The sequence below is a fragment of the Podarcis melisellensis genome (assembly GCF_964234715.1).
Source record: "Podarcis melisellensis genome assembly, chromosome: 9".
Classification (NCBI taxonomy): Eukaryota; Metazoa; Chordata; class Lepidosauria; order Squamata; family Lacertidae; genus Podarcis; species Podarcis melisellensis.
In genome coordinates, this window is record NC_138541.1 from 36,516,432 (window position 1) to 36,535,730 (window position 19,299).

Below are 19,299 nucleotides of genomic sequence, written 5' to 3' on the forward strand. Positions count from 1 at the left end.
CTTCCCAAATGCTATTTCTGGCGATTGTGCCCAAAGTTCCAACCAACCAGCATCCGGGAATACGAGTCATTCCACTGTAATCTGAACCCACGATAGGAAGGAAAGAGAAAACTAAGTTTGCCACCAAGAAGAGTAGTAGAATTTAAGCACAAAATCCCTTACTTGTTCCAAAAATGGGGATTGCGAATCCCCATGACCTGAGGGAGGCGATATTCGTGAAGCTTCTCCATGGTTCTGGAAGTCAAAATGGACATATCACAGTTGCTTTATATGCTTTCGTTTTGTGAAAGGCTATGGTTTTTGCGGTACACATCACAGCTCATCAAATTTTGAGTTATTACCTCAGATATTTTTGGCTCAAAATTCTGATCTATGAGGATCTGCCCAGGGTTAGATTCTGCAACAGGAAAATAAAAAGTACCGTTAATGAAGTCAATATATTATGATGCAGACTTCAGCTTTAGGTTCCCCAGATGTTATTGGAGTACAGCTCCTAACATCCCTGTCAAGCTAGCTGTGGATAATGCATACAGAAGGTTGCTACACTGTATTGCTATTTAAAATACCGTTCAGCTGCTTTCCTCAAAACTCGACAAGTGTTTAAAGCATGGGTAGGCAAATTAAGGCTCGGGGGCTGGATCCGGCCCAATTGCCTTCTAAATCTGGCCCGTGGACGGTCTGGGAATTGGTGTGTTTTTACATGAGTAGAATGTCTTTTTATTTAAAATGCATCTCTGGTTTTTTTGTGGGGCATAAGAATTCGTTCATTTCCCCCCCCCCAAAAAAAAATATAGTCTAGCCCACCACATGATCTGAGGGACCGTGGACTGGCCCCCTGCTGGAAAAGTTTGCTGACCCCTGGAAAGTAATCTCCACCCTGCCCCAAATGCCCTCATATTGTGTAACTTCCTTATTTCACAAAAGCTACAGAAGAGCTTCGATGAAGGATGTGTCCATTTTTCATTATTTTTTTTACCTTTTTCCTCTTTTGCTTCCACATTTTTGCTTTTCCCCTTCTCTTCTTTCAAACTACTTCTTCTTCTTCCTCCTCCTCCATTAGATGCTCGGTGTTTTCTCCATCCAGTGTTATCAGTAGTTTGAGTAGCTACCTGAGACACTGCTGGGTTCTGAAAGAATTGAGGTATTTTTAAAAACTAAGAATACGTGCCACATTTTTTATCAACAGGGCCTGGTCATAACAGTCATAGCAGAGTCCTACCACCTGAAAAGACCTTGATCACTGCTCTCCTACTTGTACAGTGGTACCTCGAGTTAAGAACTTAATTCGTTCTAGAGATCCGTTCTTAACGAGAAACTGTTCTTAACCTGAGGTACCACTTCAGCTAATGGGGCCTCCCGCTGCCGTCGCACGATTTCTGTTCTGTTCTTAACCCGAGGTACTATTTCTGGGTTAGCAGAGTCTGTAACCTGAAGCGTCTGTAACCTGAGGTACCACTGTTTAAGCTCTACTTACCTGAGTTCCTCATTGGTGTAAGATGAGTATGCCCACTGTCCTAGCCCCAATACAGTGGTGCCTCGCAAGACGAAATTAATTCGTTCCGCAAGTCTCTTCGTCTTGCGAGTTTTTCGTCTTGCGATGCACGGTTTTCCATAGGAATGCATTGAAAATCAATTAATGCGTTCCTATGGAAACCGCCTTCCCCCGACCTCTTCTGGTGGGCGGCATTTTAAAATCGCCCGGGACAGCGGAGGACTTCTCCGCTGTCCGGGGCGATTTAAAAGCCCCTGGGAAGGCAGGCAGGGGGGACAAAGACTTTTGCCCCCCGCCTGCCTTCAGAAGAGGTCCAGGACAGGCTTTGCGGACCTCTCTGCAAGCAGCGGGAGCGCTCCTTGCGTAGAGTTGCCAGCGCGCCCAGGCTTCGCGGCCCCGCCGCCGGGCTTCGGAACATCGTTCCGAAGCCGGGCGGCGGGGGGAGGCTTTCCCGCCCCGCCGCCGGGCTTCGGGACATCGTTCCGATGCCGGGCGGCGGGGGGAGGCTTTCTCGCCCCACCGCCCGGCATCGGGACGATGCCCCGAAGCCGGGCGGCGGGGGGAGGCATTCCTGCCCCGAAGCCGGGCGGCGGGGGGAGGCTTTCCCGCCCCGCCGCCCGGCATCGGGACGATGCCCCGATGCCGGGCGGCGGGGGGAGGCTTCAAAAGCCGTCCGGGGGCTTTTAAATCGCCCCGGACAGTCCCGGGACGATTTAAAAGCCCTCGGTTAGGCAGGCGGGGGGGCAAAGACTTTTGCCCCCCGCCCGCCTTGGGAAGAGGTCCTGGACCTCTTCCCAAGGCGGGCGGGGGGCAAAAGTCTTTGCCCCCCCTGCCTGCCTTCAAAAGCCGTCCGGGATAGCGGGAAGCGCTTCCCTGCTATCCCGGACCGCTTTTAAAATGCTGGCGGTGGGGAGCAAAGCCTTTCGCCCCCGCCGGCCTTCCTGGACCTCTTCTGAAGTCCGGAGGGGGGGAAAAGGCTTTGCTCCCCACCGCCAGCATTTAAAAAAAGGTCCCCGAGATTTCCCTATGGGCTTTCGTCTTGCGATGCAAGCCCATAGGGAGAATCGTCTAGCGAAGCGTCGCAAAAACCGAAAAACCCTTTCGTCTTGCGGGTTTTTCGTCTTGCGAGGCATTCGTCTTGCGGGGCACCACTGTACATTATTTGTGTGAAGCCTCAATACATTAAAAGGGGAGGGGGAGGCTAGTTCCTACAAAACAGTGATGCTTAATCAGTGACCCTCCCAATGTTGATGGACTTCGACTCCCAACAACCAGTCCCAAACAGCACAGCCAATGATCAGGGATGACAGCAGCTGTAGTTCCAACAACATACGGAAAGCTACAGGCTGCCCACCAATGAAAACTAACTGTGCTGAAGACGACAGCCTTAAAATTACAAATCTGAAGCTTTAAAATGTAGGTTAAATTCCATTAAGAATGGGGTGGGTGGGAAGAGTAACAGTCTCAAAAGGGGGAAACCCCCACACAAAGGACCTCCTTTGCTCACAGTTGCCCTTCTATCACCAGAAAATTCCAAAAACCACCACATCCTGGTCCTGTAAGCCAACTAAGTGATTTATACCATTATGAATGTATAAGAGGTTCTCTGTAGCTGCGCAACTAGGAGACAAATCACAGAGGCCAAGATCCACAAAGTCATTTTAGGTGCAGCCGGTAAGGTTGCTTTTTAAAAACGAAAAATGAAAAACCTTCCCCCACCATTGTAAAGCAGTTGCTCTCATTGCATCACAAATGGCTTTTGACCACTGTGGGAGCACCGTGTATGAAATGGAAGTGTTTAAAATATACATTCCATGATTTATTGGATTCTGTCCAGTATGAGGACAACATCTGGTAGCTTCCACGGGTTATAACGACAATCCAGCTTTTCAGTTATATTTTATGACACTCTTCTGTCCTTCTCATTGCGGGCGGGTGATGATGGAGAAGAAAAACAGTTTCAGCAGAATGGAATGCCAAAGGAATGATGGCTAATATCTTGCTGGCTTACGATAGTTACAAGGCCAAATACTGTCCCCTAACCTTCAGTAGTACTTATTACCCCACACTATTCCATGAATCAAAGGGACGTGGGTGACACTGTGGGTTAAATCACAGAGCCTGGAACTTGCCGATCAGAAGGTCGGCGGTTCGAATCCCCGCAACGGGTGAGCTCCCGTTGTTCGGTCCCTGCTCCTGCCAACCTAGCAGTTCGAAAGCACGTCAAAGTGCAAGTAGAGAAATAGGTACCGCTCTGGCGGGAAGGTAAACGGCGGTTCTGTGCGCTGCTCTGGTTCTCCAGAAGCGGCTTTGTCATGCTGGCCACATGACCCGGAAGGTGTACGCCGGTTCCCTCAGCCAATAAAGCAAGATGAGCGCCGCAACCCCAGAGTCAGCCACGACTGGACCTAAAGGTCAGGGGTCCCTTTACCTTTACCTATTCTATGAATCACCCCCCCCCTTGGCTAAACAATTAAAGAAAGAAACAGAAGCAGACAGGCCCAGTTCCAGATTTCCTAAGCAAACTGCCCTTGGTGGGGGTCTCCAGTGATACCACCAGCAGTTGGTGGGCAGGTTACTACCATGAGCATCCAGCCAAAGTGGTGTGCGTATACTCACTAGTGTGTGAGTACAGTGTCAGGAGACCCGGGTTCCATCCCAAACTTGGCCACAAAGCTCACTGGGTGACCTCGGGCCTGCCTCTCAGCCTAAGCTACCTCACAGAGTTGTGAAGATTACGTGAGGAGGGAGGGGCATGTTTTATGTTTTATGACTTGTGTGTGCCCAGTTTTGTAGCAGAAAAATTGTATAGAATACAAATAAATCCATCCATGTTAAATGATGCTTCCTCGCCTCTGAGGCGTTTGTCTTGGGGGCGGCAACTTTAATACTTCAGCTCTAGTCCACCCATGTGTGCTAGGCAGGAACATAAATCTACTTGGCACCACTGTTACCCAGAACCTCCCTTATTCTAGAAGCAAAACGTTCAACAGTGTTGGTTCTTCTTGTTGAGTATTTTCAGTGGGGGCGCGATTATTGCATTGTGTCTCTTCTCTTATACCACTGTATTTACACCATACTTAAAAACTGTCATAAAAAGATATACCAGGTTAACGCTGCAGCGGTGAGAAGATAAGCAGCACTCATTTTGCAACTCATTTTCATCATTCACTGATCAAGAAAACAGTGCACTCCAAGAAGCATTCTGTGTCCTGTACACGTACCGAAAGTGCAGGAAAGGCTACTTCATCCCAGAACTGAATCTCATAAAGTGAATGTGTTTCCTCTATGGCCTCTCTCTCCCGGCGCTCCTCTGGAGAAAGGCCAAAGTAGCTACAATCTCTGCTGTTCGTATACTCCAAGTCTTCTGTTCTCTCACGACCTGCCCTTCTGAAGAGGGGAAGAAATGGTTTACAGCCACTTAAACGGTTTAAATAGCTCCTTTCCCAAAAGGACATCAGGTATGATACCCGCTCCCATAATAATTCAAACGCTCAGTTGAGTTCGATTTAGAAAATACAATTAAGGTACTGTACATCTCATGAGACGCAATGGCTAAATGACTTTTTTTTTTAAGAGGGAGGGAAGCGACTGCCAGGTTATGGGTTCATCCACACTAAACTTTCCCACAACACCAATCTAAAGCCTCACTGGAACAAACTCACCCATATTCAAAGATTGACAGACTGTTAACTGCCTCAGGACCAATGTTCACCCCTCTGCTAGGACTGAGGGGCACACCTATCTCTTGGTGGGGGGGAACTCACAGGTCATCACAATAGTTCTTGCTATAAAGGCACTCCTCTCAAGATCAGAAATCTGACAATGAGAGGAAGCTTCTGAGCAGGAAGAAGCCCTGTATTAGAATATTCATGAACGTTCAGGAGTTGTGATCCCTAAGAATAAAAGACCAAGCCCTCCAAATTAAGAAGATTTAGTGACAGGCTGAGTTCACCTTAATGCCTGAGAGGGATTTCTGCCTGGAGTGCTGTGTTCAGGAGAAGTTTGCTGGAAATAAATCCCAGGGCAGGACATGTGATGCTGCCTTGTGCCATGCAGTCGAGGAGGTAGCCCTGATGCGTTTTTCATTGCCTTGTTTGGATTCTTTGACCCTCTGAAGTCTCCATCTGAAACAACAAGAGTTTTGCCGGATTTATCACAGACTGCAGACTGCTTGGCGAAAAAAAGAAAAGTCCATACAATATGCAAAAGCAGAAGTAAACCTACCAAAATGACTAAACTGCCCATGGGGTGAAATTGGCTTTTTTATCTTCTTCCCTGGCACAGTGTTCCAGCTTTCCAGAGGAGCTGCTTGTGGGATTGGCTTAAGGTTCTTCAGGAGTACGGAATGCCTGCAGGGGAGAAGATAAGGCAATCACCAATGCTATGGCACTGTGCTGCAACTAAAAAAAAAGCCCCTTTTTGCCATTGTTTAAAATTGCCATTTAAAAAACTGCCTTCATTTTTGATCCCCTCCCACACCCTAACTTCACACAAATCCTCCAATGGGGACTGTGTGTTGACAACCCTTAGGTTTATATTTTACACAGGAAGAAACATTGAAGAACAAGACATACAATAAAATACGAACAGGCAAGATTTAAAGGCAATCGTTTTCCAGCATTAAACGTCTAAAGCCACTATCAGCTCATTCCAGCCAGACACTGGAAAGCCGAGTGGTCCACTAGGCCATGGTCTACTAACTCCTTATAAAACTAAGAGATTTTCTTTTCAAGCCGGGGAGGGATAACCTGTGGCGTCTGTTGCTGGACTACAACTCCCTACATCCGTGGCCACTGGCTATGTTGGCTGATGGTTGTTGGAGTCCAGAAACATCTTGAGGCTCACAGGTTCCCCACCCCTGACTTTAAAGGATGTAGAAGCTGAAGATTGTGCTCAATACCAGTTATTTAGGTCGGCCTCCAACAGGAGCCCGTTATCCCAGCATCAGCAAGTGCTGGCTCCGGCCAAGCTCTGAAGCATTTTGAGCAATCGTGTTTCTTTGAAGCAAGCAAGAAACAGTCTACGTAACTAATTCCCACTCCCTCCTTCCAAGACCATGTTTCACTTCCCCAAGCAGTTACCCAAACAGAAAATGTTTTCCCAAAAAAACACCATCATCTATTTCTATCACTTTCTGTATGGAAGAAACATAGCCGTGCAACCAATGAAGCATTTGCCTTAGATGAAAGCACTTCATCTCACATGACGTGGACCACTCAGTTTTCACCAATTCCCCCTTAGCCATTTATGCCTTACAGCCGCCACCTCCTCCGCCCACGGTTGGAGGAGCTTTTGGAAGAGAACAGGATGTGGCGTGGGGGTCTGCAGTAGGGGGTGTGGAACAGATGAAATTCCAGTTCCACAACTCAATTATGAGAATTTCCCAGAAAATGCTGACATGCATTATAAAAATGGAACTAAAACAGCATATTTCTCCAAACATTGTAAGTGCCACTGCTAATGTTACCACCTTAAAGGTAAAAGGTAAAGGGACCCCTGGCCATCAGGTCCAGTCATGGACGACTCTGGGGTTGCAGTGCTCATCTCGCTTTATTGGCCGAGGGAGCCAGCGTACAGCTTCCGGGTCATGTGGCCAGCATGACTAAGCAGCTTCTGGCGAACCAGAGCAGTGCACGGAAACGCTGTTTACCTTCCCGCCGGAGCAGTACCAATTTATCTACTTGCACTCTGACATGCTTTTGAACTGCTAGGTTGGCAGGAGCAGGGACTGAGCAATGGGAGCTCACGCCGTCACGGGGATTCGAACTGCCGACCTTTCTGATCGGCAAGTCCTAGGCTCTGTGGTTTAACCCACAGCACCACCCGCTTCCTTCTTACCATTTTATGCAGTTGTATTTACTGACACCATTGCCATAGCGCTTGGGCTCACTTCCAAAAGCATCTGAGAACAAGGATGGGGTACCAGTTGCGGCTGGATTACAACTCCCATTGTCCCCATCTACTGGCCATGCTGGCTGGGAATGATGGGAGTTGGAGTCCAGCACCGTCTGAAGGGCCACAGCTTCCCCACCCCCTCAGAGGAAATAAAATAGAAACACAGTTCGGAGCTAGTTTGCAGTATTGCCTTTGCTCCTTTTGATGGAAGTCAGGGAGACACAAAGCCTGCAAAAATACCTGCAGATTTTGTAGATTGATTCAAAAGAATCTAGTATTGACCAGTGCACCTACTGTCGTTTTTTTGGCCCTAGTCACCAAGACGTGTGACTAGGCAGAAAATGACATTGTTTCACTTACTTGGCACCAAGCTCTTCCACAAAAACAACAACTGGCCCGTTTGGAGACTGGACTTCTTGGATGTGAGCATTATAGAATCTTCCACTTTGGTCTAAACGCACCTATGGAGTAATGAAGAGGGAAGGAAATGTTTCTGTAAAATAATGTCTCTCCTCCTGAACCACTTTGCCAGTATCAAGTAGAAGTACTGATAGATACCAAGAAGAGAGAAGTAACTTAATACACAGTTTGAGAGATCCTGGAACCTTTCACAAAGCAGATCCATAGATCTCCCCTTGGGACCACATAAGGAATAACACTGCTTTCCCTTGTGTTAAGTCACATTAGCAGCCCCACACAAATTCCTGCTATCAACTCGCCTATCTGCATCCCTCACAATCCAATCCTACTACAGCCAGGGGCAAAGACTTAACTGGCCTGGAACCAAAACTCACAGATAAGCCACAATCCCCACCTAGACTATACATTTAGAGCAGCAGCACCATACCACATTAAACAGTAATGGCTTCCCCCAAAGAATTCTGGGAAGTAAAGGTTGTTATGGGTCCCGAGAGTCATTAGGAGACTACTATCCCCCTCACAGAAATACAGTGTGGTTTAACAGATAATCCCTCCACCCAGGGAACTCTGGAAATTGTAGCTCTGTGAAGGGAATAGGGATCACCTAACAACTCTCAGGACCCTTAAACTACGCTTCCCATGATTTTCTTTTTGGGAATTCAGGACTGTTTAAAGTGGCGTGATACTTTTTATAGATTTATAGTGCAGATAGGACCACAACCAACACAGGTACTACACCTTCTCCACCTTATGGACTTCTTTGCCTGGCATTTTAATATTCAAAACCACATCCAAGACAAAACACTGTTTCCTACTAATACCTGGAAGTTCTGCGAGATGCAAAAAGGAGAATTATGGAGGTAGTAATTCTGTTTAGGAGAACAGAACCCTTGTTACCGTAATCCCAGGAGTGGGGAACTGGATCTGACAGGACAGATTCTTATCTCTCATCAACCTGTGAAGACTAACCTTGACTTGGGGGGAGGGCTGCTTACTTGGCATCAAAATGACATCAGGTGGCACAATTTCCTTTGCCTGCAGCAGGCAAAATCACTGTGCTGATTGTCATCAAGTGCAACGCTTGGTGCTGTGATCGCTGGCACTTTCAAAAAGGACCAGCATTTGGAAGCAGAGTGGGAAGAGAAGGATGAGGATGAACTATAAGGAGGATTGCCACCTTTTTGTTCCACAGAGGCTCTGGGACTTTCATTTCAGCAGCTTCTCTCAGCACTGAATTTCCATGCTGGGGAGGAGCCCAGTTTGATTTCAGCCTTGCATTTCTGCTTTTAAAGGCACAAAACCTCTATCAAGAAAAGAAGTGGCAACCCCACAGTGGCACACAAGACTGAGGAAAGAAACGGTAGTTAAGTGGAATTGGCTCACATTCAACGTCACCTACTTTGCATTTATCGCCAACTGAATACTGCATGCCAGCAGCAATAGAGAAATCTTGCTTTTGCTGATCTGCAAGCACAAAAAGAAAACACGTCATTATACACTAGCAGGTGAGCACAGAATGATGCTTGATGCTCTTCTTACACCAAGAAACTGATTTTAAACTACGGGGCTCACCTCGTTTTGACTGCTGCCAGGCTTCATATTCAATATTTTGGTAGACTGATGGATTCAGTGACCTAAGAACGCCTCTAGGCAATGTAAGGGAGTTGGATCTTCCACGTTTGTGAAGCTGCTGTGTAATATAAATAAGGAAGAATTTAATTAAAAATACATTTAAAAAATAAGGAAGAAAAGAATATCCATTGCAACAACAGAATATTTGTCTTTATGCATTTTTTTATATAAAAGCATTCATACCACTTAATATTTCAAAAATCTCTAATTTTTTGCACAGATATGAACAAGCTTGGGCACAAATGCAAGTATTGTTTGCAACACAGTAAGACCACAACTTGTATTCCGGGTCACTAAAGCCAAAATCACATATAGCCAAAACACACTGGGTGCAATGGTGGGTAGGATTTCTAAAGCCTTTTTTCCTGGCCAGTCAGCCCCTTTCTGCTCCTCGTTCATTCATTTAGCCAAGTGTGTAAAGCAGAATGTGCACAAGTTAAATACATATAGGTACAGGCTTACTGTTTATTGATTTTTAGATTCTTACATGATATATACAAAAGAAAAGAGGATCTCCAAGTATAGCTTTATAAAAATTCCTAGACAGCAGAAAATCCATTGTAATAAGGCAAACAAAGTAGCCTGATATAGCTCTGATTCACAGAGCATAGAGAGCAAAGCTTACCAAGGCCTTAATACATAAAACACTGTTTAGCAACCAGAATACATCCCCCCCATTTTTTCTGACCAGATGTTTAAGAGTCAGGCTAAAGGAGCGACCTATATTTTTCCTCAAAGGCAAACAAAAGGTACTATCAGAGAAATTGCATTCCACCAAAAGTAAATGCAGTTTGCAGCACAAGCCTGTGTTTACTCAGACGCAAGTAGTGAGGTGTTCAATGAGGCTTGCTTCCTAATACAGAGGTCGCTCACCTTTGGGGGGGGTGTCTGAGGACACATTTGCAAACCGGAACAAACTGTTGTGGTCACAACTCACGCAATGAAACCTATTCTACTGGCTGCAGAAAAAAGTAATGCTTCTTTCAAGCCTACTTTCATGGGGAAGGAAAACTACATGGCACCATGAAAGATCTCTGTGGGCACATGTGTGCCCACAATAATTGTGTTGGCAACCCCCTACACTAAATAGTTAAGTGTATGTAGGAGTACAGCCTTAGCAACGTGAACTATGGCGTTGCACTTGTTAGCGTCAGTGCACTGAAATTTCTCTGGCATACACCTTATGCTAGCTAGCATTCACTGGATGAAATTAAGTCAAGCTCCTAAACACCAATGGTAATATCCACAGCTACATTGACACAGAGACCCAGAACTTTATAGGTAACTGAGAGAAATTAAAGAACAAAAATTAAAGCAATATACCTGTTTGCCTTCAGGTGGCTTCAATCCATTGGTATGATTGACTGCAGCCGTTTCACTTCTGTAAGGAGCAAAGGTATAGAAAAGGTTTTTGTGCAACAACAACAAACTCCCTATTTTTGTTTTGACACTATCACCCAGCTTTGTAAATAAGTTCACAAACATTACTAACGTATAGATTTTTTTGCTAGCCTGCTAAGAGGCTAAAATCAAGGAAACACAGGCTACTAAATAAATCCGCCTTCTATCAAGTGCACTGGGGACAAAGGAAGCCCACTTCATTTCCCAGTCTAGCATAGAGAAAGCCAAGCCACTTACTCTCTGGGATGGAACTCCTGGCCACCTATGGCTGCCAGGCAAGTTGTTAAATATTTTGCCCTTATGAAAGCAGCAAACATCAATTGAATGTGGCAAAACAATCCATTCCAGACTCCCTGGCATTAGCAGGACTAATTTATTTTAAATTAAGTATTCTGGTTTGACCCGGCTGCTAAAATCAGACTTGCAAGCAACCGTTCGGCAAGCATCCAGTTGTTGTCTTTAAAGGAATACAGATTCTGTAAAAAAAGTTTGATTTTTTTTTATGTCTTCTGAGCAGACATAGTAGAAGAACCAGGTGTTGCTACTAATTTTTTGCTTTGTTTTTTAGAAACACCGTATTTTAAAAAAAATTAAAATCCCCATATCAGGCATCAAACATGTCAGCCAACATGATACTCCCTGTGCTTTTTAACCTTGAATTTGTAGACTTACTCCATGTCTCCGTCCTCTGAATCAGACGCTTCACTGTTTCCGTCGGCATCCTTAGTCACTTCGGGAGGGCTGAGTTCTTTTAAGATTTTACTCACATCGACGCCGAACACTTTTTCGTACAGCATTTCATACAGAATAGCTAATCAGGGCAACGAAAGAGCATTTGTCAGGGTTAAGCAATCATACTTTAAACAGTTCTACATGCGACATCATTTTACATAGTTTAAATTACATGTTGAAATTAGGCATCAAGGATACTATCTGAGAGGTATTGATAATGCCAATGTGTCCTGCACAAGGGAGTTAAGCAATCTGGGAAAGTAGCCAAAACTCAGCTGATTAACGAGTCAAGGGCTGTGTTTGGATAACCACATTTGGCATGAGCAGGCAACAATTATTCTTCGGTTTGTGTGTACTTTTGGAGAAATACTACAATTCACTTTCTGGGTAAAACTTCAGCATATCTATACAGCTTCCAGTTCCTAAGAAGGAAAAGGCCATTCTTGGTTTCAACAAAAAGATTCGTAACGAAAATGCCAGATTGTATTCCAGATGCAAGAATAACCGCTCTGATCTGGAGAGTCCCTTTCATCGGCAGAAAACACTGTTTTTCATCAAATGCTCAAAACTCCTCTCGGTTTAAGAGGCAGTCCATTCCACTGCCTCTTATTTATTATATTTATATTCCTCCTTGCTTCCAACATGGAACTCAAGGCGACATACATGGATTCCCATGTGGTCTCCCATCCAGACACTGTCCAGACCCAAACTTACTTATTTTCCACAAGGTGGTCACCTTCAAACCAAAACAAGACACAGAAAGTTGTCCCTTCAAACCATGCTGCAGTTTGAAGGCAAGTAAGCACTGGAAATGGTTGCCTCCAAGAAATGTGGGAACGTGAAGCTTCAGCTGGGTCTGCCAAGGCTCACCATCAAAATATCAGTACTTACACTGGCAAAGAGCAGCACTGACTGTGTATTCTACCGGATAGACAATATCGTAGTGGCTTCCACTGGTGAAACATAGCAGTACCTAAGAGGAAGCAGAAGAATAATGTTGAAACAGTATGATCAGAAACCAACACACTGACCAAAAAACCAAATCAACAAATACCTCCACAAAGCAATTTTAAAGAAACATTTAGCAAGTATAGCTGTTCCAAGACTCTATACTTAATTAGTTGAATACTGTCTATGTTTCCTGGATATACTCAAGCAGTAGAAGAAACCCAACAGAAGTGTGTTGACTTGAATTTTATTAGGATCAGATATGTAGACAATCCAGGATAAGAATTTTTAGAATATTGATAAGCAGGTTTGTTGGGTGGGGCGGAGAATTCAGATTGGGACTCTGATATCAGAGGAGGGGGGGTTAACACTCCTCCCCTGCCTCAAACATCACATCCCCAATGCCAAGATTTCAGCCATAGGCACAGGGCTGCTTTTTTAAAAGATGCAATTGTTATTAAGTTTCAGAACAAACACAAAAAAGAAACAGAACAAAAAAATGCTCACTGCTACTGCACAATACTTGTAAGTTGCCTCCCCAGTATGGGAAATAGCATTAAGACTAGGAAAAGTGACAGGGGGAAGGAGTTTCCTCTCCAGCCCTGATTCAAATCCGACATAGAAACTGTTGATATTTATTTTCAAGATGCAGGAGAAACTAACAACACAACTCTGTTTAGTCTGGCTTCAAGACCCTAAGCTAAGCAAGCTTAACCCAAGCCAAGCATTTATTGTTATAATGCTGTGCTCTTGCTCTGGGCTCAGAGGGAGCATGTCATTATCCCCACATGGCAAAACATGCCACACCAGCTCTGCCCTAACTATTCCACTGCAAGTTTGCCAATATTAGCACTTCTCTTACCTTGTCAGGAAAGCCATTTTCAGTTACATGCGAAGGAGCAGAATTTGGTTCCTGGTATATTATGAAGTCTTTTCTAAAAGAATATGCAAAGGAGAAAAATGTATTAAAAACAGACTTTAAAATGAAATTAACAGTACAGTGCCATTAACAGTACAATCATCCACATCCAAACAGTCCCAGAACCATATATATCCACTAAGAAAATGGAAACGTCAATTCTTGAACAATAATTCTTCACAGTAACCCAATGTTTGCTTTGATTCATATTGAAGGAAAACATAGAAGTATTTCTTACCTGTACATAAGAGAAAGGGCACTTATTTCCACTTGTCCGACCCATTCCTATATCAAAGTGGGGGGGGGGGGGATTGCAATGAAAAACCACCAATGAGGAAAAATACTTTTTACATCAAGTTAGAACACAGCCCACCAAGAGCCTCTTCTCCACAAGCCCAGTGGAAAGTCACCAAGTTGCTCAAGGACACACATCAGAACAGACTAACATTTTCAAAGTTTCATCGTACCTTGGCTAATGTGCATTTGCTGCAGCTCATTAGAATTATATTTAAGGATATTAAATGAAAATTTAAAAGTCATTTCAATCCAGTTGAATGAATATTCCCAGCTTCCAAATAACCTCATCCTCCGTGAAGTATATTGTGCAAAATACTGGGGGGGGGGGATTAGCCCCCAATACCAATGCTTGGCACCCGTCTTCCCCAAATTGTTTCCCATTTGTCCAAGAGTGCACACAGGACATTGACTTAAGGAACTGGCCTATTTGATTAGGCGGTCTATAGGACTCAGACAAGTTGGCAACTCAGACCCACCCAAGCTACATATCTGGCAGGTGGCACACCTCTGTTATCCTTCTACTGCCTATTGAAGGACTTCCTTTTGTGAAAAGCCTGGTCTGTAGCTTGTTACTTTTTAATTGTTGATGCTTTCATTGTTTACCCCAGGGGTAGGCAACCTAAGGCCTCGGGGCCAGATGCGGCCCAATTGCCTTCTCAATCCGGCCCACGGACGGACAGGGAATCAGCGTGTTTTTACATGAGTAGAAGTTGTCCTTTTATTTAAAATGCATCTCTGTGTTATTTGTGGGGCATAGGAATTTGTTCATATTTGTTTTCTTCAAAATATAGTCCGGCCCACCACATGGTCTGAGCGATGGTGGACCGACCCATGGCTGAAAAAGGTTGCTGACCCCTGGTTTACCCAAATGAATATGGCAATCTCAACAGTAAATGCTTACATTTAGATACTATTAGAGGCTTTCCTCTCCTTTAAATCTTTGGCAGCTTGCTAAAGCTAGCTAAGGACAGAGCAAAACGGTTTCTGAATTCCTACTTGCAAGGACCAGCAAAGTCTGTGCAATTCAAAACGTGTGTTCCTCCACCATCAATATGGGGTAATGGGTACTGTTATTATCCCTTTTGCAAATTCCACAAACACGCATATGGACTCAAATCATTTTTTTAGCGGGGCTTGTGAAGAGGACATCACATGTAACACCAAGACACAAGAAAAGCTTGTGCACACTTCAGGATTAATATTTAGGGAAAACAGATGAGCCAGCTGCAGTCAAGTAGTGTGCTTTACATCACACACTGCATACTTAATCCAACAACACATACCTGAGGGTTTTCAAGACTCTTCAGGTATTCTTCAAATGGTCCCTCTATAAACTGTAAAATATTAACAATGAAAAGAATTTGTTAGCAGCATTGTGGTGAAACAGCTTTGACAGAATTCCAGAAAAAGGTCAGCTCTGTCTGGAAACCCACTGTGTGATCTGAAAGCCCTTCCAGAGCAGGGGACCCTCAGAGGCCCAGGGACTCAATCTCAGGGTCAGCGGTTCGAGCCCCACATTGGTATTGCAGGGGGTTGGACTAGATGACCCTTTGGTCCCTTTCCAATTATATGATTCTATGACTGAATGCAACCCTCAAGGTTTGCTGATTCAGCCTTCACAATTCCCTGGTCTGTAACATCCTTGGGTGCTTTTATCTGGCTAAAACGTGTCCTTTAGCTGTGATAATGCCTCTTGCTGCCCTAGACAGGTGTGTTCACATGTCCTATGTGTATAGAAACCTCTGCCTTCTGCATGGCTAGAATGTAGCCTGCCATACAAGTCACAGTCATTGTCCCACACACTTTCTGCTAACCATTGGCACGCAGCTGCTAAAAAGTTAAGGCCTTCAAGTTAAAAATAGGTTCCCCACCTGCTGCTTTAGTCTCAGATTTAAGGGGGAAGGAAAATGCACTCTGCACCTGCTCAGAGGAACTTCATATGTTCCAGGGTTAAATGCTGGGATTAAAAACAGATGTCAGAGCTGAGTTCTGATACAAATTCAACGCCGCGTTATCAAAACAAATCCTTCAATAACTTTTTCACTGCTTTTATTTATCATTACCTGCATGTCTCTCCCACCTTTCCTCCCAGGAGCTCAAGGTGGCATACATAGCTATTCTTTTCCCTATTTCAGGCATGTCCAAAGTCTGTTTCAGGGGCCTAATCCGGCCCCTGTGGCAGTTTATTTCCTGGGGTAAAATCCCAAAAAAGGTCAACATTTTGGTTGGCTCCTTTGGTCGGCCCTCATGGCCCTTCACTTCATCAAATCTGGCCCTCTTTGAAAAAAGTTTGGACACCACTGCCTTGTTTTATCCTCACAACAACCCTGTGAGGTAGTTAGGCTGAGAGCGAGTGACTGGTCCAAGATTACTCAGTGAGTTTCATGGCTGAGTGAGTATTTGAACCCTGGTCTCCCAGGCCCTAGTCCAACAACACTCTAACCACTGTTGCTATCCCTACTGCAATGCAGTCCTGCCAGGCAAATAGCCTGCCCTCAGCAAATTACTCATAAATAAAGGATACAACAATGCAATTTTGTACAAAAAGTTATGTTGATTCTTCTTCTCCAACATAACACTTAATCAGCCACAGACAAAAACAGTCTGCTATTAAATTCCAAATGTAAAAAATAATAAGCCTAGAACAGTTCACGTAGGGAAAACAACCCTAGCCACACATTCTGCATGGAAGACACAACAGATGTTAAAAGTGATCTGACGCATCCCAGAGTGGCCATCTCCACTATCGAAGCAACTTGAGAAAGTATTGCCAAGGCCATGGGAATCACCGCAAACTCTTCCTGGAAGCATCTGAGGAAACACCAGGCCACACATTGCCGCCTCCTCCACAGGAATACAGATGTGAAAATCCCCAAGGCAGCTCAGGCCACACTGGATGGAGGAACCATGGGCCCTCTTTGAGGAAGCTCCCAAGCTTTGAGCTAGGGACTGACAAGTATCTAAGAGATGCATTCAGATGACAAGCTTCTGGCAGGTGTGCCAAAGTAAGCAGGTTAACCATACAGATCTTGCCACATTAGGAAGATACACATACAGCTACAATATGTATGTCTATGTGTGTACATACATGTGTATTGCTTTTGTTCATAACAAAGTAATCGACAATAACTGGAGAAAATGCAGCTACACTGTTAAGAATGCATGCAAGCAATCTAATGCAAGCAGCAGCTGTACAGACAGGAATGCTGGTTTCACGGTATTTGGACACCCCCTCAGAACAAGTTCCAGTGCCCTGAAAAAAAAGCTGACTCAGATGAAGTATCTACAAAAGCCACACCTATACAGTGGTATCTTGGTTTAAGAACAGCCCTGTTTACAAACGATTCAGTTTACGAACTCCACAAAACCGGAAGTAGTGTCCCGGTTTGCAAACTTCACCTTGGTCTAAGAACAGAATCCGAACAGTGGAAGGGCACCAGCGCTCGGAGGTCTCATTAGGGAAAGCGCGCCTCGGTTTAAGAATGGTTTCGGTTTAAGAACCGACTTCCGGAATGTATTAAGTTTGTAAACCGAGGTAACTCAACAGCCCTGTAAGGTAAATTAGGCTGGGAAGAAGTGACTGGCCCAAAAATCATGAGGTGAGCTTCATGACTGAGCGTTGATTTGAACCCTGATCTCCAAGGTCCTAGTCTAATACTCTGGCCATTACACCACACTGTAATTATTTAGAGCACTTATTAATTTACTATGTTCATTTCTCTCTTCCCATTGTGGAACTCAAGGCAAAGTACAAGGGGGTTTCCCTGGCTGCGTCTCCTCCAGGCACTGAACAGATTCAGACCCGCTTAGCTTGCATTGAGAGATGACTGCATCATGTGTCTTCAGCCCATGTCCTGCAACTATAAGCCATCTGATCAAAACAAAACAAAGTTGCCCTTAGCCAGAGTGTGTTGGAAGGAGCGTAGACCCAGGGAGAGTGGGAAAGGAAACGGTTGTTTACACCAACCTTCCCTAACCTGGTACCCTCCATTTCGGACTACAACCCTCATCAGCCCAAGCCAGCATTTTTTTTTATTTTTTGCCAAGCTGGCGTACGCCCACAAAGCAGAGCCATGAGAAACAGCACTGCCCCTGATAAGACACCCTGCACAATGAAAACATCGCTTGCTTACTGCTTCAAAATGCTCTCTGTTGTTCCGCAGGAAGTGTATACAGGCCATCCTAATGTCCAGATGTTGAGCCTGGGAATGGAAAACCTAGAGGAATCAGATAAAAACAACAAAAACAAGGTGTTTGATGAACTGGTACCAATGAACAGACACATTACTGAGTTTCAAACTTGCATATGCTCATGCACTCAAACATAAGGAGACAAAAAGCTGCTGCGTTAGTAGTAAAGGCAAAATAAAAGACAAATATACAGCAAAAACTGAGGCCTGATCTGCACATATGGAGTCTGAAGAGGAAAAGTAGACTACCCAAATTTAAAGGGGGGGGGGAGGCACTCTGTGAAAAGTGTGTCCATGCTTTTGCTTAGTTATGTGGGTTTTATTTCTGAAGTTTAGGGAGACATTGAAAATAGTATTTCCCACATGAACACACCCCTGCAGTCTGAAAGAAATAAGAGATGTAGCTATAATACCTTGCTGCTCCATCTCACTTTGACAACTATGACTGCCTCAGTGTCCTACCAGTTCCCTCAGTTGGAATGGGCAAAGAAGGGCACAAAAAGAGAGCCTCACCACCCTCAGTCAAGTCCAATGAGCAAAAGTTTCTCCCAGATCACAGCTTTAAGAGTGGGGAAAAGAGTTCAGAAAAGATATTTTAAGAATGTTATGTTGCGTGATGTCGTTGCTCAATTCAATCTTTTTACATGGTTTTGTATTGTGGCATATAGCTGACCGCCCCCCCATCCACAAAAAGCATTGAAAAGCATTAGTAAATGTAAAGGACCCCTGACCGTTAAGTCCAGTCGCGAACGACTCTGGGGTTGCAGCGCTCATCTCACTTTACTGGCCAAGAGATCCGACGTTGTCCACAGACAGCAGTGGCGTAGCGTGGGGGGTGCAGGGGGGGCCGGCCGCACCGGGCGCAACATCTGGGGGTTAGGGTTAGGGGGCGCAAATCCCCAGGTTAGGGGGCGCAAATCCCCAGGTTAGGGGGCGCAAATCCACAGGTTAGGCGGCACAAATTACTTGCCTTGCCCCGGGTGCTGACAACCCACACTACGCCACTAACAGACAGTTTTTATGGGTCATGTGGCCAGCATGACTAACCCACTTCTGGCGAAACCAGAGCAGTGCACACAAACGCCATTTACCTTCCCGCCAGAGACGTACCCAGTGGTATTTATCAACTTGCACTCTGACGTGCTTTCAAACTGCTAGGTGGCAGGAGCTGGGACCAAACAACGGGAGCTCACCTCGTCGCATGGATCTGAACCGCCAACCTTCCAACCAGCAAGCCCAAGGCTCAGTGGTTTACACCACAGCGCCACCCACGTCCAGTGATGCCCAATTAACTGAGGTTCTGCTTCCCCCAGCAGAAGCATGCCCCCTACCTATAATGTTCCTTTTTTGAGGGGGGGGAGTTTTACCAA

At 45.0% G+C, this 19,299-nt stretch overlaps 1 protein-coding gene across 4 annotated transcripts in view; it reads right to left on the reverse strand.

The window, feature by feature from the left end:
* Positions 1-19,299, reverse strand: part of OTUD4 (OTU deubiquitinase 4) — a 72,954-nt gene that overhangs the window by 7,897 nt on the left and 45,758 nt on the right. For all 4 annotated transcript variants that reach the window (XM_081925950.1, XM_081925951.1, XM_081925949.1 and 1 more), the window contains 16 exons: positions 17,873-17,956; positions 15,023-15,073; positions 13,681-13,727; positions 13,386-13,458; positions 12,467-12,548; positions 11,516-11,654; positions 10,766-10,823; positions 9,383-9,500; positions 9,210-9,274; positions 7,751-7,851; positions 5,720-5,844; positions 5,448-5,619; positions 4,717-4,882; positions 977-1,127; positions 342-397; positions 163-234 (listed from right to left, as the gene is read on the reverse strand). In XM_081925950.1, coding sequence (XP_081782076.1) covers positions 163-234; positions 342-397; positions 977-1,127; positions 4,717-4,882; positions 5,448-5,619; positions 5,720-5,844; positions 7,751-7,851; positions 9,210-9,274; positions 9,383-9,500; positions 10,766-10,823; positions 11,516-11,654; positions 12,467-12,548; positions 13,386-13,458; positions 13,681-13,727; positions 15,023-15,073; positions 17,873-17,920 — 1,524 coding nt within the window. In that variant the 5' untranslated portion in view covers positions 17,921-17,956. The remainder of the gene's footprint in view (positions 1-162; positions 235-341; positions 398-976; positions 1,128-4,716; positions 4,883-5,447; positions 5,620-5,719; positions 5,845-7,750; positions 7,852-9,209; positions 9,275-9,382; positions 9,501-10,765; positions 10,824-11,515; positions 11,655-12,466; positions 12,549-13,385; positions 13,459-13,680; positions 13,728-15,022; positions 15,074-17,872; positions 17,957-19,299) is intronic.